Below are 23823 nucleotides of genomic sequence, written 5' to 3' on the forward strand. Positions count from 1 at the left end.
TATAAATATATATATAAATATATATTATAAGGTAAAATTAAAAGCCAAGAACAATGCGAGATTTTTTTTTTTTATATAGAGTAAAATTAAATGCAAACAAAAGAAATAAAGTTCTTTTTTGTTGTTTGTTTTTTCTTTTTCACACAAATTTTAACTCTAAACAACAGTAATTTTTTTTTCTGTTGTATTCAATGGTGATATATATATATAAATATATATATATATATAAATATATATATATATATATATAAATATATATATATATATATAAATTTCGTTGGAACAAAGTACTTTCAGGTAATGTATCTTTAGCCAAAGCTATTGGTGGTTGGTAAGGTTTCATGTAATTATTAAAGGAAACAAGCTTTGTCTCTGCAGCTTTAAACGTTACCATCCATTTTTTTTACCCCATTCCACTACAGACTGATGGTCTTCCTCTAGGGTTTCCGCCATTGCCTTCGATATGTGCTCATAATTTTCCCCACATGCCTGCACTAGAGTGTGGTGTCATTGGCAAATATGCCCATGTCAGAGACAATTTAATCAGGTAAATCATTTATCAGAAGTAATAAAGGACCAAGGATCGATTCCTGAGGTACTCTCGCATTTATATCATATTTTTTAGTTGTACGCCCATCGATGACAACCTGGAGTTTTCTCTCATTTAAGGATTTAATTATGTTAATCATTCGTCCAGTAATACCATGGGATTTTATTTTCATGAGAAGACCACCGTGCCATACCCTGTAAAAAGCCTTAGATATATATACTGCTCTCTCCTCCTTTGTCTTATCCAGTGCTTGGTATATATGTTTAGAGATTACAGTTAGGTTGTTTGCAGTGGAACGAGCTTGCCTAAATCCATATTAATGGTCAAGCAGAAGTTTAGCAATTGTAAGGTGGTGGACTAGAGCTTGATTAATTAAAGACCCAAATATTTCGGCGAAAAGCGGGAGGAGGCTAACTGTGCAATAATTTAATTGGTCAGTTCTTTCGCCAGAGATTTTGTAAAATGGTACTACAGAAACAGTTTTCCAGCTGTCAGGAAAGCAAGATTCATTATGACATTTGTTAAAGAATTCAGAGAGAACTGGAGCATTTTTTTATAGTACAGCCAGGCTGAGCTCAAGTCCATATGCATTTGAAGGGTCTACATTTTTTTTGATATCATGTATTTGAGAAGGGCTGATTTTCAAATAGTCTAGTGTGGTTTCTGTCCAGAAGAAAATCAAGGAGGTAATGGTTTGCTGGGTCCAAGGTAGAGTTTGAGGCAAAATGACATGCAAGCATGTTAGCTTTCTTAGTTGCTGTGCAAACAACCTCATGATTGTTGAATAGTGGGGGAATTATTGATTGCCCATTATTTACTACACTATTGTAGATTTTCCAGAAATCATGAGTTCCTAATTTCTGCGCTTCACTGCATTTCCTGGTGGTTTCAGTACATTCACTCTTAACTATCGCTACTTCTTTCTTACAATTACTACTATCTTCTATATACTTTGTCTATTTGTACAAGAATTATGCTGGATAAATCTACAGTATGCATGTTGCCTTTGAGCAATGGCAGTTGTGCAAGTAGAAGTAAACCATTGGGGAGAGTGGGGTTCGCTATAGAACTTCCGTGTAGGAACATGTGCTTCAATTACTGCTTTGAACCATTCAGTAGTCTCATTTGCATACTGCTGGTCCTGACAATCTGGGAGACGTGTCAGGAATGTTACTGTCTGTGTCAAGGAATGGGATATAGAAAAATTATGGATGACACTACCAGCTGTGTCAGTGTAGTTACAGAAGCCAAGCCAATTTCTATGGTGGGCCTTAAAGTAACCAAATACATGTATTTGGGCGCTAGTGTCAAAAGAGAGTGCTACATCTATGCTGTCACAGACATGATTGATTATAGTACAGTCCTGGGTTTATGGAGAGTGATAAAGAAAATACAGGTAGCTAACGCTATGTTGTAAAGTTAGTTTAAAGCACATGAAAGCCTAGTCACCTGATTCTAGTTAAGATTCCCTAGACATGGGGAGGTGTTACAAATATAGACTCCAAGTCCATGCCTGTCAGAGTCTTTATGACAAAGTGGAAGATAATCAGATATGTTAAAGATGTTAGAGGGGATGGAGGAGTGTAAGTTAGTTTCACTTAGTGCTAAGATATCCGAGAAATTTTATTTTGTAGCTTCAGATCTAGGGTGAGGTGCTAGGCAAAACGTTGCGAGCCTGTCTCTGTTTTTCGTTATTTTCATGGCAAGTGCTTGTCTGAGCTCCAATCTATGGTCCGCCCTAGCCAAGCATTCATGAGAAACACTCGTTTGGCTGTAAACACTATTAATAATTTTCCCCACTCCTTATCTGTGCCTAAACCTAAACGTAGATTCCATGAACAAATCTTGTTTCTTAGAACTGCACACCTGTGGAACTCTCTTCCGTTTACCTGCTTTCCAGCTGACTATAATATGGCTGTCTTCAAGGCCAATGTAAACAAGTTCTTGATGAGCCGTTCTCTTTAAGTAATCCAATTAACCAAATTTATACTTCTAATGATTACTATGATAATGTCCTTTTGACCACTGTACACTCTTTAACCCTTATCCTCGAGTGGCCCCTGGGCCTTGATAAGTGGTGATTCCTTTGTAAAAAAAACAAAAAAAAAAAACAATGTGCATAGCCACCATCATGGATCACAAGTAGTCCATCAGCTGTCTCCTCATCTGCAGGAATGTATCCTCAGAAATGCCCACCGGAGATGAGTGCAGGATCCCTTTCCATGCGTTACATGGCACTACAAACATTTAGATATTATACAACTGATGATGGAACAGCTTCTCTAAGTGCTACAAAATAGTTAGGGCTTCTGTACTGTCAGTCCGAAACAGCAATCAGCAACTGTCAGATAGGTACCCTCAAACCTGTCCGTCAAGAGTGGCCCAGTCCAATCATGTTAGCATATATGGTAAACAAGCACCCCCAAGATATCCAGGTATATACAGTTTAGGTTGCCAACCAGTGATTGGATCAAGTCATCAGCTCTAGGGAGGTTGTCGTCCAAAACTGAGGAGGCTTCCCTCCCCCGTTTGGTGCCAAGATGTATAAGGTCAGTGGCACAGGTTTACAAATTGGAGTTTTCCTTCTCCTAGATGGATAACCTGACCAGATCTACTGGTCCATCAGCACCAAGAGGGTTTCAAAGTCAGGTATTTCTATGCTCCCGCATGGATAGTTAGGATTAATAGCATTAGTATCAAAGAATTAGTATCTGCTTTGAAGTTACACTCCTCAAAATAGGATTAAGATTGGAAGATGGGGTTATGTTTTGAAAGGAGGTATGTATGTGTATGGGGTGTACATTAAAGGTTAATCTCTACTAGGGTAAAGAAAAGATCAAATATGGTTTGTGGATTAGTGACTAATTGGAAAATCATAGTATAAGGGTTAGGGTGCGTTTCGAAATGTGCTTTAAGTGTTAGTTATCATGTAAAGATAATCACCAGTACTTTATCCCATCTAAGTGAAAGAAAGACATAGTTGCTAGTTAATTTAGATCACTTATAATCTGGGCACAAATTGTGGCTATTAATTATCTATTTTATAGATATTCTATAGAGTATAAATATAGGTTAAGGTAATGCATGCCTTAGCAATAGAAATCTATAGATGTTTAGTATTTATCGATTTTGAAAAGGTCAACCTACTAAAGTTTAGGATAGGAAGCTAAATTCACCTCCCAAGGTACGTGCAAAGTATGTGATTTTTAATGTTTATCATGCAAAACAGACAGGCAGGCGTCTTGGAGGCAAAGTATTTTCCCTTTAAAACAGGTATTTAGAAATAACATTGGTGCCAGTTATTTTAGTAAGATACATCAGTAACAATATACATGTGACTAGTATAGGCCTTATATTTAAACATTACACTTAGTCATAGAATGAGAAATTATGATTTCCAAAAAGAGGGAAGCAGTATAAGTAAATAAGAGCAAGAAAACAGGTTTGGTGAATAAGCAATAACTTAATTGCTTTCTAAGCAGTGGTTTGCACAACTTAGCAGTTATTGTATGGTTTTGCATTTATTTTTGGAGATAGATCATAATCTGTACTGTACTGCAATGCTTCTACTTCATCAAGATGCTTCAGTCTATCGGATCACTGCAAATTCTGTCTGGGCAGCTGTTTTCATTTTGGTTGTGACGTCACATAGGATCAATGAAAGTTCTATCTTTGAGTGGTATGTGTAAATTACAAATGGATTGTAATCTGAAAGTTATCCAGTTCCTGAATCAAAGGCAATTGGATTAGTCCAGGACTGATCCAGAATTACAATCTTATTCCCCCCCCCCAAATAATGGGCATAAATCAATAAGAAGAAACCTATAGCACTATAGCCCTTTATAGCTTTTCCTTTTGTTTACATATGAGTCACTACTTATTAAGGCTCAAAGGTCACTCAAGGATAATGGTTAATGAGTGTACAGAAGTCAATAGGACAATATCGTAGTAACCGTTAGTAGAAATTTGGTAAATTGGATTACTTAAGGGGACGGCTCATCAAGAATTTGTTTATGTTGGATTTGAATATGACCAAATTGTCGTCAGCTGAAAAGCAGGCAAATGAAAGAGTTCCACAGGCATGCAGTTCTAAGAAAGAAGCTTTGTTCATGGAATCTACATTTAGTTTTAGCCACAGAGAAAGATTGGGGGAAATTATTGATAGTGGTTTCAGCTAGACGAGTGATTTTCATGAAAGTCTGGCGAGGAGGACCATGGATTGGAGCTCAGACGAGTACCTGCCATGAAAATAGTGATAAAGCAGAGACATGCTCGCAATGTCTCTTCTGTTGGAAAGAGGTTGCACTAGATTACTAAGCTATTTTGAACTTTGTTGAGGCAGGATAAGAGTTTTCTAGCAGCTCCTGTCCAGATGTGGCAACTGTACTCCATCTTTAATAGTACCTGGCTCTTATGTAGAGACTGCATCAGTAGTGAGATATTTAATAGAGCGCTAGAAGGATCCCACCATTTTTCCAGCCCAGGAGCTTTTTTTTTTTTATTTTACAAAGGCATCACCACATTATCAAGGCCCAGAGGCCACTCAAGGATAAGGGTTAAAGAGTGTACAGTAGAAGTTGGTCAATATAGTAATCATTAGTAATGAAAATTTGGTAAATTTAATAACTTATATGGAACGGCTCATCAAGAACTTATTTACCTTAGACTTGAACACAACCATATTGTAGTCAGCCGGAAAGCAGGAAAACGGAAGACAATTCCACAGGCGTGCAGAAGCTTTGTTCATGGAATCTATGTTTAGGTTTAGGCACAGATAAAGAGTGGGGGAAATTATTGATAGTGTTTACAGCTAGACGAGTGTTTCTTGTGAAAGTTTGGCGAGGGGGGACCATAGATTGAAGCTCAGTTGAACACTTTCCATGAAAATAACGATACATCAGAGACAAACTCGCAACATCTCTTCTGTGAGATAGAGGTTGTAAGGAGGAGAAAAGGACATCTCCTACGAGGCTACGAAGTCTATTTTGAACTCTATCAAGGCAGGACAAGTCCTTTCTAGCAGCTCCTGCCCAGATGTGGCAACAGTATTCCATCCTTGGACGTACCTGGCTCTTATATAGATAGAGAATAGCATCAGCAGTGAGATATCTACTGGATCGATAGAAAGATCCCACCATTTTTCCAGCGGCCTTGGCAACAGATTTGATATACGTGTTCCATTTAAGATCAGGAGTAATGGTCAAGCCCAGAAGCTTGTCAAAACTTGAGGCCTCCTGAAGACGAGAGCCATTCATTTCAATTGATGACAAATGTGGATTAAAATGTTGATGATGTAAAGAGAGAAGCTTGGTTTTAGATGCATTAAAAGTAACCAGCCACTCCTTTCCCCATTGTACTACATGCTCAAGATCAGAGGAGAGAGAATTGGAGAGTACTTGCTCGTTTACTGTCTTAGATGTGGTACCATAAATGGTAGTGTCGTCAGCATAAATGTCTACAAATGATGCACAGGAGACTTATTGGCCTGTACTGAGAGGGGGATGAGCGATCACCTGAATTCTTAAATACAAGGCATACTGATGAGATTTTCCAGGGAGATGGGAAACTATTCTCCTTAAGACAACGTTTAAACAGTTTTGTAAGTATGGGCGCTAGTTCAGGTTGAAGTTTTTTGAGTACTATAATTGGAATACCATCAGGGCCAGTTGCTTTACTGGAATCAAGGTTTTTGATTAGCTTGGCAACATCACGTACAGATATACATATATCACATAGCGTGTTTTCTGATACAGGAGGAAATATTGGGGGTTGGCGGTCTTGGTCGCAAAGGGTAGAATTAGCTGCAAAGTTCTTGACAAAGAGTTTGGCTTTGTCTGATGCTGACGAGATTACCTCAGGTCCATTGATAATAGTTGGGATGGAGCACACGCTTCTGTTCAGGATTCTGTTTGCTATTTGCCAAAACTGGTGGGAACCAAGCCGCTGCTCAGCTACTTTGGACTTAACAGATTGAGCATACAACTCTCTTGCGTTCCTTATTACTTTCTTACAATGGTTGCTGGCAGTCCTGAAAACGGCTTTAGTTTCCATACATCTATTACGTTTGAAGCAGTGGAAAAAGTGATTTCTGTGCGCAATGGCAGCAGCACATTCTGGAGAGAACCATGGCTGGCTGTTAGGTTTTTGCTGAAACTTTTTAGAGGGCATGAAATGGTCAATACCTACAATTAACCATTCAGTTAGGTCTAATACTATAGAGGACACATCCTTTTTAAACATGGAATGCAGAGGTAGATCAGATATAAATGTACGGAAGCTATCCCAGTCAGCCTTAGTGTATCGATATACTGTACGATGAAGTGGTACGTCTGGGGACTTATTACATTTCATTTTTATCTTAATTGATACAACAGAGTGGTCGGAAGATCCAAGAGGCGACAGAACAGAAACTGAACATAGTTCAGGGCAAGTTGTGAGAAAAAGGTCTCTTGTAGGCTCGCATACTGGCCGTCATTATCGGGCACATGGGTAGGTTCCTGAACAATCTGAGTGAGGTCATAGGCAATGGAGAAATCATGACAGAACCTCCCCTCATCATCGGTCTTGTTAGAGTGGGTCAACCATTCGACGTTGTGAACATTGAAGTCTCCACATACGTGAATGTTAGCTGAAGGATAAGTAGAAAGGACTTGGTCAATTTTCTCAGATATGCTTTGAAAGATAGTAACTCCGCTGTTGTGGGGGCGATAGAGAGTAAATATAAATGCAGTAGTGTGAGCTAAAGCAACCCGGAAGCACATATAGGGTAAGTTAGGATCTTCCCTGGAGATGTCCCTCCCACATGGAAAGCTATCTTTAATATAGGCACATATTCCATGCCCATGGCGATCTTGGGGGTCAGATTTAGAAGTTAAGTTAGAGTATCCTGTAATTGCAAACTCATCTAGGGAAATAGCCTGTCCAATGCCAGTTTCACTTAAAAATAAAAGGTCTGGTTTAGTCTCATGTAATTGGGTTTCAACCTCTGGAAGGTTAGAACGTAGACCCCTGATGTTGGAGAAGGAGACATGGTAGTAGGGGTCTACGTTGGAAGTTGGAGAACCGGGTTTAATCGTGTATTTTTTCTTGAAACTTGTCATGATGAAATTTTGGAATTTGTGGACTAGGTCGACAGATTTACTTAGAGCAGGACAGAGAGGGGAAACTAAGAGAGAAAAAGAAACGAAGAATTTTTTTTTTTTTTGTACCACATGATAAGGTAAAGCCGTAACAATTACCCACTAGTATGGCATCGAGAGGCCCCACCAGAAGCTACTGCATGGTCCAGATTCCATTCACCAAATGGCAATACAGCAGCCCCAGTACTTTGCACCTGCTGATAGGACAGCCTCCTTCGTGGTTAATCCAAGGTTCGGGTCCCTGACTATCAGGCGGATAACGTCAGCCCAGACAAAACGTTTACCTCCAGCACCCTTACTAGTGACATGGCTACAAGGATAGACATAGAAACAGAAAATTTCCGCCATCTCTGCCAACTGTTCGCGCAAAATACTGCCAACCTAGAAAACAGCTTTTTCTTCTCCCTTTGTCAGAAAAATCACTCATTAAAAAATGAGGACTGAGGGACAAATAAGAAGAAGCGAGAGTAACAGGAGCTGCCGATAACGCATCCACAATGCGTTTTCTACTCTCCATTAAAAAATAAAAATAAATAAATAAATAAATAAAAAATAACTATTAAGTATTGTACTTAATAAAAGTCCAACGGACCTGTTTAAGGGAAAGTATGGTTATAGATTCCCCTCCCACGAACTAAAAATGAGTACAATTAGGTAATCTATTTTTGCAATCAACTCGGTAGATAAATAAACATTTATGGACGAGAGAAAAAAAAAAAAAAAAAAAAAAAAGAAGCTAGCATTTAATACAACAGAAATACATAAATTAAATACTGAAATAAAATGTAGTTATTAATATTTGAATCTTAAAATAAAAAGTGCGAATTAGTAGAGAAAAAAATCACTTATCACAACAACGCATTCCGTCTCCAAACTAGTGAAGAATTTAACTTTTAATAGCGTTCAGAAGATTTTTTTTTTTTTTTAAATTAACCGTTAAGAGAAAGCGTGATTTTATTCTGAACTTTAACTAATCACGTTTTAAGCAACTTATGCTATAAAACAAAATCGGATGGGGGGGGTTCTTCCGAAGTTAGTTGGTGACGTTATAAGTAATTGCGAGATAAGATGGGAGCCAGAAATTAGGGGTGGGGGACTGAAAATGATAATATAATGGATTGATTATACAATCTTGTCGAAACATGGAGCCTCCACAAGAGGAGAGCCATTCATTTCGATTGATGCCAGATGGGGATCAGAGCGTCGATAATATAAAGATGGAAGCTTGGTTTTAGATGCATTAAAAGTAATCAGGCACTTGTTTCCCCATTGTACCACATGCTCAAGATCAGAGGAGAGAGAATCAGAGAGAACTTGGTCATTTACGGCCTTTGATATGTTGCCATAGATCGTAATGTCATCAGCATAAATGTCTACGAATGATCTAAGGATGTGATTTGGAAGATCTTTGATATAGATCAGGAAGAAAGTTGGGCCCAAGATGGGTTGCTGAGAGACTCCAGCATCAATACTGTGAGCTTCTGATTTCTGCCCATTAACCACTATTCTTATGAGCCTATCAGAGAGAAATGATTTAATAATTGAGAAGACATTTCCAGTTATACTGTAGCTGGAGATCTTGTGAAGTAGGCCTTTATGCCATACCTTATCAAAGGTCTTTGATATGTCAAGAGCAATTGCCCTAGAAACCATATTGCATGTCACTAAGAAGGTTATTTTTTTTCTGAGGTGGTTATCTACTTCTCCATTTAACAGATATTCCAGCAACTTTCTCATGATGCACAGGAGACTTATAGGTCTGTACTGAGAGGAAGATGACCGATCACCTGAATTCTTAAATACAGGGCATACTGATGAGGTTTTCAAGGATGTGAAGCAATTCTCTTTAAGACAACGCTTAAACAGCTTTGTAAGTATGGGAACTAGGTCTATAATTGGAATGCCATCAAAGCCAGTTGCTTTACTTGAATCAAGGTTTTTGATTAGCTTGTCAACAGCATGCATAGATATGTGTATGTCGCATAGCATGTTTTCTGATAAAAGAGGAAATACAGGGTGGGTTGACGGCCTTGGTCACATAGAGTATAATTAGTTGTAAAGTTCTTGCCAAAGAGTTTGGCTTTGTCTGATGCCGACAAGATTACCTCAGGTCCATTGATGATGGTTGGGATAGAGCAGATGATTCTGTTTGTTATTTGCCAAAACTAGTGGCAACCAAGCCACTGCTCAGCTACTTTGGACTAAACGGATTGAGCATACAACTCTCTCGCATTCTTTATTACTCTTACAGTGATTGCTGGCAATCCTGGAATCGGTTTTAGTCATAGTAGAACTTCTTGTTTTTCCTTTGATCCTCTTTCCATAAAGGCAATATTATCTTTTAAAAAATGTCTTCTCTGTATAATGTGTCTTTACTCCCCTTTTCTGATGAGAAGCGTTTGGCCTCAAAATGCCATGGTTTCCATATCCTGAAATATTGTAGTCCCTTTTGAACTGATAGCATAATAAAAAAATTTAATTGTAATTTTTTTTATCCCTTTGTTATTTTAACTGATTCTGTAAACTTAGTTTGTGTTTTTAAATGTATTTATAGTGTACTTTGTAACCATATTTCCAAACTTCCATTCTTATCTGAATTGATTTTAACTGGCGAGTCTACTTCCCATGTTATACAATAACATACGATGATAATGAACTTTTGTAAGGGGGCCTTGCATTAAAAAGAAAAGCTTTAAATCTATTTAAAATGTTAACCATCCCTTAATTTGCCTTTTAAATAGATATTGCTAAAAAATTAATTTATTTTATTGTATTATTTTAATTCATTTCTATATTCCGTGCTATCTACCTGCTTGAAACTTTATTTTCCCAGATTTGTCTCGCATGTCATTTGTTTGTAATATATTAGTAATCGTTAGCAATATATGTATAGACACAATAGAAAAAATTGGAAATACGCATCTCTTTTCTAGCATTTATCACCTTTGGTAAATGAGTTTGTATGTTTTAAATTATTAATATAGAAATCGAAAATTATACCGTTTCAATTAAATAAAAGACGGAAATATTAAAATAAAAGCACACATTTAGCTCTTAAAGCAGATCCTCCCTCCCTCCACTCTCAAATAAACGCTAATCTTCGCAACCTGTAGAATGTTTTTGACTTGTGATGGGGGTATGAGACGAATGGATTCCCCAATCATTTTTATAATCAACGGCTGTGCTAAACAACCAATCAAAACGTCCCAAAATTATTATAAAAATTGTCGAATTTTGGATTCAATCAGTTCGCCGTTTACTACGTCATAGACCGCATTTAATTCTTGGCTGCTATCTTGGTTACTGATCTGAACTACGCCGCCATCTTGGTTACTGATCTGAACTACGCCGCCATCTTTGTTCAACACAATATATCAGAACTTAAGAGGTTAACTACGCCACAGACAGCATTTGATTCTTGGTTGCCATCTTAGTTACTGATCTGAACTACGCCACCATCTTTGTTCAACACAATGTCTCAAAACTTAACAGGTTATGCGCCCAGCCACCGTTTTTTCTTTTACGGATCGGAATCTAAATTCGGATTGTGGCAGGTAAAATTTCTGGGATGTCTAAGGATTCGAAAACTTAACACAACCCAATTCATTCAATGTGAAGACACTGTTTTTTTAGCTAGAGCAATGTGGGTAACTCGAAGAACACCAAGTTAAGTGCATTTATATATCCATGTTGTGTGGAACCTCTTTATGTAGAGTTAGTTCCACCATTTCTTTTGTTTTCTTTGCTTTATATTCTCTTACATATTCAAGTAATTAATCTCCTATTCATTTATTTTAAAACAAATTAGTTGCTAGAGCAGACTGGTTTTCTCACAGTACTTGAAAGATAAAATTTCTTGTAAATGTTAGAGGGGAATCTATCTCCAATCCTGCACTTATTTATGAAGAATAGAGAAAAACTTTCAAGTAAGATACTCAATATCTTCATCCATGTAGGGGTGCAGAAATACCTGGTGTAAAAACCAGGCACATGGTTACCCCTCTCGGTGTGATGGACCTGTAGATCTTGTTAGACTATCCATCTCAGATAAAGAAAACTCTGATAATAAAACTGGGAGAGGGAGGCCTCCTCAGTCATGGTCGACAGCCTTCCTGGAACTGGTGAATCAAACAAGTTTCTTGTTTGCAAACCTAAATTGCTTAAGGAGTAGATAGACTCTTCCTATTGCCGGCTTTCATACTTCTTTGTCTATTAACCAGGCCAGAGGTACAATACCAGGGACTCACCAGAGCCACCCTCTGCTATGCCTTCTTTCCTAACTAGGACATTGAATTCCGTTCCCCTATTCCCTATTTTAAATTTCTCTCTTTCTCTCAAAAACTGAGAAAATTGGGTTTGCTTGCATGCTACGAGTGCTCACTAGACTTGTTTAGTCTGAGAGGTTGAGGGTAACTGATTGACAGTTTGTCTTGCTGCTGTTTCCGACTGACAATACAGGAGGTCTAACTCTTTGGTAATGCTTAGACCAGCTGCTCTATCATCAGTTGTATAATATCAGGATAGTTATAGTGCCATGTCGCGCATCGAAAGGGAACCTGCTGCTATATCTAGTGAGCTTTCTCCTCACCTTTTAGACAGGACTCAACTAATAGATCAGTGCATGTGTATACTTGGTGTCAACACAGGCCCACTTTGCTCAACACTCTCCCCCTAACCTGACATTAAACAAAAACGTAATGAAATGACAACCCAAACAAATATCACAATAAAACCAGACAATCACCCAAACAAAACCCATTTGCCTCCACCCTTGAGGATCGCTTTCACAAATATCCATGGGCTTAGAGGTAATATAGATGATGTAGAGTCTTACCTTTTAGTAAACTCTCCGGATATCTTAGCATAAAGTGAAACAAACTTACATTCTTCAATTCCCTCTAAGTACTTTAACATGACAGGATACCTCCCTCTTTTCCGTAAGGACTCGGATAGATATATGCACGGGCTTGTGGAATATATATTCATAACACCCTCCCTTAAACTAGAGAGAAAAATCTTGAATCAGATTACCAAGCTTTTATGTGCTTTCAACTAAAATTTCATCACTGTGTTAGTTACTTAGATAGTAATGCTCAAATACGTGTTTGATGACTTTAATGTCCACCATAAAAATTGGTTTGGTTTCTCAGGTTACACAGATGCAGCTGGATGCTCTACTTATAGCTTCACTATAGCCCATTCCTTCACATAGACAGTAATGTTTCCAACTGGCCTACCAGATCATGAACCTTAACAGGCTTTACTTCTAGACCTATTCCTCACCACAGTACCTGAGGATTGTGTGATTAATGCCCACAGTCCACTTGAAATTGCAGACCATCTAGAGGTATCAATTGACATCACATTTAAATCCAAACTTCAAGGTTAGGAATCATTACTCAAAGCAACAAGATACTACAACAGGGCTGACTCGGAAACCATTAAAGAACACATCTGATATCTTCTCTCTTCCTGCTGAACAGTGTTCCAATGAGAAAACTGGATGGTGCAAAGCGGGAATTGAAGCACATGTTCCCACAGGGAAATATTATAAGAAACCCCACTCACTCCCATGGTTCATTACAGATTCTGCAGCTGCCATTGCACAAAGACAGCATGCATTCCATTGGTTTGTATGTCATAAATCAAATACAAATAGGCAAAATTCGTAGATGCTAGAAATCATTGTAAAAGAGAAATAATGACAGCCAAAAGAAAGTATGCTGAAATAATCAGGGAATTCATAGAATTGCAAAAGATAGGAACTCGTGATTTCTGAAAAATCTATAATAGACAATCAGTAATTCCTATGAAGGACAATCAATAATTCCTCCACTGAGCAACAACCAGAAGGTTACATGCACAGTAATGGAGAAAATGGAACAGCTGTCCTTGCGATTCGCCTACAACTCCACTTTAGAGCCAACAAACAACTCCCTCCCAAATTTCCCTTTGTGGACTGAAGCCAGATTAGATGATGTAAAAATCACCCCTTCTCATGTCCGTGATATCATAAAAAACTTAGACACCTCAAAGACATGTGGACCTGATCTCATCTCTGCTATACTAATTAAGAAACGTTTAACTGAGCTAGCCCCCATACTTTCCAAGCTCTAGAATAAATGCCTTGGCCTCTTTGGTACCAGTGTACAGGAATTCTGGTGAAAGAACAGACCCTCTCAATTATCACCCCATTAATCTCTTCCCCCTCTTCACTATAATCTTTGAGACCTTAATCAAGCACTAGTTCACCACCTCGCAAAAGCAAATCTTCTCTCTGACAAACAGTATGGATTCAGCCAATATCGTTCTATGGCATATATTTTAACATTCATCTGTGAACGCATTTACCATGTATTGGATAAAGTGGCCACAGACACAGCTGTAGCCCTTGATATATCCGAGGCATTTGACAAAGTCTGGCACAAAGGGCTGCTAATGAAAATGAAACCATACATCATAACTGGATGTATATTAAATATAATGAGATCCATCTTAGACGATAGAAACAGGTTGTCATTGATGGACATACATCCAAGCAACATAACATTAATGCAGGAGTGTCTCGGTGGTCGATCCTTGGACTATTATTATTCCTGATATCCAAAAACGACCCCCCTAATAATATTGTGTCCGAGATGGGTATATTTGCTGATGATAAAACGCTCTATAACATGCATGAGAGAAGAATGGATGTACCTAAATCTAAGACAATGGCAAAATCATCAGAAAATGACCTTCAGACCATTATGGAATGGGGATGCAAATGAATAGTAACATTTAATGCTAGTAAAACTAAGCTGCTCACCTTTAACTATTACAAGACGCCTCTTAAACCACTTATATTGATGAAAAATAACACCCTACCTGAGAATTCTACCTTCAAACTCCTCGGCCTAACATTTGCGGGCAATATGAACTGGAAGAAATACATAGAGGACATTTCAAAAACTGCTGCAAAGATAGTGGGTTGTCTTTATCGAGCTAGAAGACTACTCACACTTAAGGGTATCCTGTACCTCTACAAGGCCACTATTCGCTCATGCATAGAGTATTGTTGCCACATCTGGGCTGCTGCATCTACCACTAGCCTCTCCCTCTTGGATAGGTTCCAAAAAATAGTTGTCAATCTAATCAGTCCCACTTTATCAACTAAGCTCCAACCCCTGCCCCCTCACCACAATGTTGCATCTTTGTGCCTGTTTAAAAAATATTTTAATGGAATGTGTTCTGATGAACTCGTTGCACTTGTACGCCCTCGCCGTACATATTCCCGAGAAACCTCCTTAGCAATAAGATATCACCCCTTCAGTGTTAAGGTCCCTAGATGCCAGAAAGCTTTCTATTCTAATAGTCTCTTCCCTCGAACAGTTAGACTTTGGAATTCCCTTCCTGCTACCTGCTTCCTGGTCGTACTGGTATGCAGAAATTTAAATGTAACATAAACTAACATCTTGTTAATTTTTCTTAGACATGGTCCCAAAAAGTAGCCTTTTACATACAAGTGGTGATATGCCTTGTTCGGGATTAATGTGAGTAAAATAAATACATAAATAAAAAAATAAAGCTGGCAGACTGTATATGTGAGTATATTTATCATACAAGTGAATGTTAGACATAAAAAATAATATACATGAAAAGTAATTATAGCATGCATACTGAATAGGTGTGGGAGGCTAGTATATGGGTTTGCAGAATAGATTTCTACATAGGAGTCGGGAGTCGAAGTCGGCATTCTAGAAATTCTAGCAGTCGGAGTCGGACTTTTACCACCCGACTCTGCAACCCTGCAATTATCTATTACATCGTTAGAGAATTCCGTTTGAATTTTGATATTTTATCCAATGTTTAAGGCTTTAGAATATGGATAAATTTCTTTTATAACGTTTACATGAAATTAGCAGTTAACAGAGAAACTTAATATAGAAAAAATCATTCGTAAATGTTTACAATCAAACCAGTTTTGCTGCTAATAAGAATAAAAATCTATTTTTTGTTTGCCATAAAAAATATTCCGAAAAAAAAATAGAACTGAAAACACAAATTATAAATATTTAAGACTTTGTTTTATAAATTTTACATAAAATGAGCACCCACAGCATGGTCAAATTGCAGTCAACGAGACATATAATCATTTGCAGTTTCTAATTTTTGTGGAAGAGGAATTGGAGAGGAAAGAACTGTCGAGTTTTGCTTTGATTTTGGGAGGGTAGGATTAGAGCTCATCGGTACTTTCATCTATCTATTTAATAAACAAAACATACTGTTAATATATCATTTGTCATAATAAATATTGCAAAGTGTCACCGTTACATTTATTTACTTTCTTTGAGCAATTTGTTTAATTTTAAGGTCAGTCATTATTTTGCAAACTAAATAAACGCTTTAAAATACGTTAAAACACGAAACTTATACATGTACTTAACATTAATTCATTATTATTTGCATTTTTTGTTTTGTTTTTTTCTTTATACTTCAATATGCACTTTTTCTTTCTGAAAGTGTTTGGTGGAAATACAAACTAATTAGTAGGGACCCCCCTTTTCTTGTTAAGTAAGAATGGCTTTCTAAATGATATTAATGAGGAGAGGCTGTTTTCAATTTTAACCAGAACAAAAATACAAGAAACAAGTCATGCAGTTTTAATTGTTCTAACGTAAAACCATATGTAAAACGATGTACCTTTACTATAAGTTAATATTATCAATATAACTTTTGTACCATTTGAAAGAAGAAGGAATAAATAAACCAGTAACGAAAATAATGAAATTGCGAGACGATTGTTGGTTGGTTGTTTTTGTTTTACGGCATATCAACCCTTATCAGGTTATTTAATGCCGAATCCAAAAATTTGGAAGAATCTTTTTTCAAATAGAATAAATTTGTTTTCAAGTCGGTTTCTATTTAACCCATAGTTGGGACCCTAACAGGTACTACCACTCCGGGTTAGAGTCGACCTGGGAGCAATGGCAATTAAAGGGTGGCTCCACACTCCCCAAAGCCCGCAAGCTGGGGCTTCACCACCGGATATAGTTTAAGGTCATATCCAGGACCAATTGCGAGACGAAAATCGAGTTTACATAATTGGGGCGTTAAAATAATGTTTCCATGTAGTAAGCATTCCGAACATGAAAACATACCCGTGTTTATTAAATCTAGCAAAAATCAACTAATGGTAAGATTTTTGTGAAATTTTCGATACTTATCCATTTTAGAATGAAATTACATATAAAATGCAGTTTCTATAAAATAAATGAGGGAAATAATTTTTTAATGCGTGCCCCCCCCTATTTATTTTTTTCAAATTCGAACAAAATATATTTAAATCTATCGAAATTTCTATTTATTATGAAACATAAGAGTTCAAATAAGTAAAACATATTTATTTTTTAAAAATTTAAATACACGTATTGAACAAAAACTTACCTTGAAGTTGCAATTAAAAAAATTATATAATTTAGTATTATTATGTTTTTTTAAATAGCGTTTTTTTTTTCTAATTAATATATACTATAATCAGTTGAATTGCCAAGAAAAAGAAACTTCCTAAAAATTAATTTTTTAAAGATTAAAACGATTAAAATTCCATTATTTCAAAATATTCTGTTACAACATAAATTTTTAATTTATTGTGTTTATTTTTTTTAATATTAAGTTTTAATATAAACATGGCTTTTGTCAGCTATTTTATCGCCAGATAAAAACCGATTTGAAAATATTATTGCATAAATATTAAGCATTTTGTTTGTCTCTTTTTACCGAACAAAAGTATGGAAGCTGGTAGTTAACCAAATGAACATTCAGTAAAACCGTATTTCATATTTAATATACAAATGTTTATAATATTATTAATTATTAAACTGTGTAAATCTTAAAACCTAACAACATTATAACAAAGATTGATTATTGATTGCAGTTTGAAGGAGATAAACAAAGGTTTTTAAAAATAATTAAGTCGCTTCTGCTTTTCCATAGTTTGTATAGTTTACAGAAGTCTGACGTCACGCAATCATGCGCTCCTTTTTTCACAATTCTTCATATTCGTTTGGTAGTGCCTACGCTTCAAAATACGTTTAAACACACAGAACTTATACATGTTATTAACATTCATTCATTATTTGTATTTTATGTTTTGTTTAACGGAAAACCAGATATTAATTATTTTTGCAAAGTAAATAAACGCTTTAAATAAGTAAAAACACAAAACTTACCATAGTAATCAACATTCATTATTATTTGTATTTTGGCATTTTTATTTTTTCCTTATGCTTGAAAATACACGTTTTGAAGTGTTTGGTGAAAGTACAAATTAGTTAGCAAGGCCCCTCTCTTGTTAAGAATGGCTTTCTAAATAATAAGCTTAGTAATAAGTGGAGGCTGTTTTTTAATTTAAAACAGGACGAAAAATAAAATAAACAAGTAAAAAAGTTCCCTCCCCGAATCCAAAATTGAAAATGTAGAAATTGAACTTCATTTTTATGTAAGACAAAAATATAAGAAATAGAAATTGAACATCATGTTTATATAAAACAAAAATATAAGACAATGAATGCAAATTTTTTAAAATATTAAATATGAATTTGACTATTGAAATTTAAGAAAACCAACAAGAATATTTTGATAGTATATTTTGTTTATTAATTTCTTAAGTGAAAGTACAGAACCTCTATCAACATGTAAGCTCTAATCTCCCAAAACATAAAATAATTGCATATAAGCGAGAAATATCACTTTTGTTAAAGCATTTTTCAGCAGTCACTAGTGAAAGAAAAAATCTGTGTATTTAACGCATACAAAAATCTAGCAACACAAACATTTAATTTTTGCATCTTATATCAATCGTTTTCAGACCTTGTCTGTAAAAATGTAGATATACTACCTTTAGGTTTTGTTTCTTATTTCAAGTGGCATCATATATTTTCTGTAGCGAATTCAATATAAAAGAAAGTTTTATTAATTGATTGAAATGAAGTGGATTTTTAAAAGGCAGTGCTGATACGATGTCTTGATTAAAAGGAATACATTGTTACAATCCACAAAATTATGGTAATCAGGTTAGGATTAGCACTCGAACGAGAGATGTGGTCATCAGAACTGAAGCCGATGTCTCAGAAGTATGAATTTTATACTCGCTAGGACGATGCCAGCAAACATACTGATCCAGCAAGCAATTAGTAATAGAACTATTTCTACATTCAAGCCAGTGTCTTACAAGTAGTTATCCAGAGTTCGGATATGTCTAATTGATGAGCCCAGATGAGGGCAAAAGTCGAGTTTTTGACTTCTGATTTGTTAGATGTCATGACTCTTGTGAACTGTGTCGTTGTTTGACTATGGACATTTTTTATATAATCTCCCACATTCAAAGATTACGGTAAACCTTTACATTTTTGTATTTCTTGTCGGGTAATAAATTTATCGTAATTTTCCTTATTTACAGAATTTATTTCTAATCTCTCTCTCTCTCTCTCTCTCTCTCTATATATATATATATATATATATATATATATATATATGTATACATGTATATATATACATGTATATATATATACCTGTATATATATATATATGTATATATATATATATATATATATGTATATATATAAATGTATATATATATATACATATATAATTGATCACTTAATACAAAAAATTAAAAACATACTAGCTCATTATAACTAATAAATTTTATTGCTGTACTGGGTTTCTAGATAGAACTAACCTGATATATGAATTCAAATGCCCATGAAGAGACACAAAATAATATACACAGGTTTCAATCCAATGAATCGTTTTGAAAACAGTTCTATCGCAAACCACCTGATTAATCAACATTCCTGTCCCTGGCTCGAATTATGGAATAACAGTCAACTAAAAACATTAGAAACATTAATAATGAAACCACAAATCAAATATAAATAAAAATAATTTTATTAACAATAAGGACGTCCAAGTGGGAGAACCCCTTTTTCTGTTCCCTGCAACCTCTTTCTCACAGAAGAGACGTTGCAAGCTTGTTTTTGCTTTTCATTGAAAATGTTCGTCTGAGCTCCAGTCTATGGTTCTCCCCTCACCAAACTTCCATGAGAAACACTCTAGCTGAAAACATTATTCCACACTCTTTTTCTGTGCCTGAACATAATCGTAGATTCCATGAACAAAGTTTATTTCTAAGAACTACACACCTGTGGGACTCTTTTCCTTTTGCTTGCTTTCCTGCTGACTATAATATAGTCGTCTTCAAGTCCAATTTAAACAAGTTCTTGATGAGACGTTCCCCTTAAGTAATCCAATTTACCAAATTTTCACTTCTAACAATTATTATGACATTCTCCCATTGACCACTGTACGCTTATTAAACCTAATCCTCTAGTGGCCCCAAGGCCTTGATAAATGGTAACTCCTTTGTAAAAAAAACAAAATATACATAAAAATAATTTTAATAATACTGCAAATGTCATAAAGTATAATAATAAAAAGGTACTCTATTACATATAATATTACACAAAGGAATAATTTAAATAAAAACTTTAAGTAAAAAAAATATAAACTATTCAAGAACCGGTTAAAGATCCATGATAATGACTCAAGAGGAATTCAAAAATACATAAAAGTCATCAAATATGGTGACTACATCAGCTAATAGGTGTTGGCAGCTAAGTAAATCGGAAGACGGTAATGATACAAACTAGAATAAATAGACACAAAAAAATTTAATGAAATAAAATATGATAAAAAAAACGATTTTTGTCTTTTCATTTTCGATGATGATCATATGAAATTCTGTCTTTTGTTATTTTTCTTATGTCTCATACTTTTTTTGTAATTAAATTAATCTGTCATTTGTGAGTTGCATGCATCCAATAAGATTAACAACAATAAACAAAGCGATAACTAATATGTGAATGACGATACAAAACATATTGACTTTCTTATATTTTTTACTTACAGATGTTCCTGTTTGAACAGCTTTAGTGATTTTTTAAACATTATTCTATAGAAAATTATTGACTTACATGTGAATACAACAACATTTTGTGTGAAAATGTATTTTTTTAAATTTACTAATCAACAAATTCTGAAATAATGTAAGAACTTTGTACATCTTAAAAATTTTGTTTGAAAAATGCATTTAATGTTAAAACAAATCAGACTATATGAACAGATGGAATCAGAAATTGTAGAAAATACATAAGAAAAAAACTATGTTCTATATAAAATATGAAAAATATATGCATTTGGAAAAACACTATATTCTATATAATATGAGAAACCATAGCAACAAGAAATATATCCTACAGGGATACACAAATTATAAATTATTATAAAGTGTCTGTTATCAAATTTGCTTATGTCTTCCAATCAAACATAAACAAATTCCTGATGAACCGCCCCCTTAAGTAGACACTTTTATTAAATCCCCACACTAACGTACTATACATGCAATAAACCTTATCTCTGAGTGGCTTCTGGGTCTATATAAGTGGTGACCACCTTGTAAAAAAAAAAACTTGGGACAAAATATATTAATAATTCCGCAGATAATCTTGTTCCAGGATTATTTTAATGAAACATGCAGGTCCATAGTGAAGAAAAACCACATTCTTGTGAAGTGTGTGGATATGCTTGTTCAAAAAAATCAAATTTAGTGAAACATATGAGAACTCATACTGGAGAAAAGCCATATTCTTGTGAAGTGTGTGGACATTCTTGTTCCAAAAAATCAAATTTAGTTCTACATATGAGAACTCACACTGGGGAAAAGCCATATTCTTGTGAAGTGTGTGGATATTCTTGTTCTGACAAATCAAATGTTGTGAGACATATGAGAACTCACACTGGAGAAAAACCACATGCATGTGAACTGTGTACATATTCTTGTGCTCAAAAATCATGTTTAGTGAAACATATGAGAACTCACACTGGAGAAAAGCCATATTCTTGTGAAGTGTGTGAATATTCTTGTTCTCAAAAATCATCGTTAACACAACACATGAGAAATCACACTGGAGGAATGCTATATTCATGTGAAGTGTTAGGATATTCTTGTTCTCAAAAACCATCGTTAACACAACACATGGGAACTGGCACTGGTGAAAAGCCATATTCTTGTGAAGTGTGTGGATATTCTTGTTCTCAAAAATCATCGTTAACACACCACATGAGAATTCACACTGGAGAAAAGCCACATGCTTGTAAAGTGTGTGGATATTCTTGTTCTCAAAAATCACATTTAGTGAAACATATGAGAACTCACACTGGGGAAAAGCCACATTTTTGTGAAGTGTGTGGATATTCTTTTTCTGAGAAATCACATTTAGTGAATCATATGAGAACGCACACTGGGGAAAAGCCACATTCCTGTGAACTGTGTGGCTTTTCTTTTTCTAGAAAATCATCTTTAGTGAGACATATGAGCACACACACTGGGAAGAAGCCACATACTTGTGAAGTGTGTGAATATTCTTGTTCTGTAAAATCACATTTAGTGGAACATATGAAATTGCACACTGGGGAAACTAACTAATGCATCATTAACTGAAATAAACCATACAACTTTTGGGGCAGCATGGTTTATGCAGCATAAAAAGAAAAAAAGGGAAAATTTAAGGCTAAAACAAAAGAACTAGTCTGGAAAAGTGGGCTTCAACAGAAAATCTTTAAAATCTGAAAGGAAACATCCCGGATATCAGCCTTTCTGTGATGTGACAGCCCAGGAGAAAAATTAAAAAAGAGGATGAATAAACTTAAAACTGAGCTAAGGTAGCAGAAAACAGAGCTTAAATAAAAGCTTTAGCTGCACAAATGTAAAATAAACAAAAGAAAATGGAGTCCAAGTCATTGAAGAGGTTGTTTGACAAGAACCCAAGGATGGTGTACAGAAATTTAATTAAAGAGGAAATTAAGGTAAATTCACCACCGTCACAGGAAGAAGTGAAGTCATTCTGGAAGCCACTGTATGAGGACCCAAAACAAAACCAAGAGCGGGAGTGGATAAATACAATTAAAGAGGCTGTTGAGAGTAAACAACAGATGCCAGTGCTGAGAATCACGAAAGATGCTGTAAGAAAAAAAATCACCCACTTTAGCAACTTTAAGTTGTTGACAAGATTCCAAATTTCTGGCTTAAAAAACTCACGGCACTTCATGAGCATTATGTACAGACATTTAATCATGTTGTCAGCGGCGAGGAAGATTAACCAGAGTGGTTTACTCTTGGCAAAACGACTCTGATACTCAAGAGCCAAGAGACTCACTAGTCCAATAAATACAGGCCTATCTGCTGCCTCTCAACCACATACAAGTACTTTACAGGAATGATTGCAGATGCAATCTATCAACATCTGACTGATGGCGAGTACCTTGAAAACGAACTACAAAGGACAAACTTCTCAACAAAACCATCCTCGAGGACTGCAAAAAGCATGAAAGGAACTTGTCAATGGCTTGGATAGACTATAAAAAGGCATTTGATAGTGTGCCTCACTTCTGAATACTGCGATGTTTGGAGATGTATAATGTCCATGAGAACATAAGGACATTCATTAAAATAACAAATGCACATGTGGCAAACATCAATTGCTCTACACCACGTGGAAGGGACAATACAAACTTCAAATCTCAGGTATATTTCAAGGTGATAGCCTGCTACCATTGCTTTTCTGCCTTACTATTGACCCACTAAACAAGCTCCTCAAAAAATGTGATGCTGGGTACAGTCTTAGTAGAGGAAGAAAAAAAGAAAAAAAAGAGTAAATCATCTACTTTGTATGGACGATCTCAAATTCTATGCAGAGACAGAAAAACAGCTTGTCTCTCTGATAGAAAATGTAAAGAATTTTACATAAGATGTCTGCATGGAGTTTGGATTTGACAAATATGCCAAATGCACAATAAAAAAAGACGACATCCGAAAATATTCGGTTCAGTGATGGCTTTATTGAAGATCTAGGAGAGGATGGCACATATAAGTACCTCGGTATAGAGGAAAATGTAACTGTGGAGCATGAAAAAATGAGACATAAGGTGGAACAAGAATACACATCACGCCTTTTTTAAGGCGTGATGTGTATTCTTGTTCCACCTTATGTCTCGAATCAAAAAAAAGCCTAAAAAACTGCCATAAATCAACTT

General features: G+C 35.6%; 1 protein-coding gene across 1 annotated transcript in view; it reads left to right on the plus strand.

Annotated features, from left to right (window-relative positions):
- LOC145240176 (uncharacterized) overlaps positions 1 to 23439 on the plus strand; it is a 25943-nt gene extending 2504 nt beyond the window's left edge. Inside the window, exon 2 of the mRNA XM_080103763.1 lies at positions 20641 to 23439. Within this exon, the coding sequence (XP_079959889.1) occupies positions 21263 to 22216 (954 nt within the window). The 5' untranslated portion in view covers positions 20641 to 21262 and the 3' untranslated portion in view covers positions 22217 to 23439. The remainder of the gene's footprint in view (positions 1 to 20640) is intronic.
- The last annotated feature ends 384 nt before the right edge of the window (positions 23440 to 23823 follow it).

Source organism: Euprymna scolopes, chromosome 19 (assembly GCF_053919585.1).
Source record: "Euprymna scolopes isolate OS-2025 chromosome 19, ASM5391958v1, whole genome shotgun sequence".
In the NCBI taxonomy this organism is placed as follows: Eukaryota; Metazoa; Mollusca; class Cephalopoda; order Sepiida; family Sepiolidae; genus Euprymna; species Euprymna scolopes.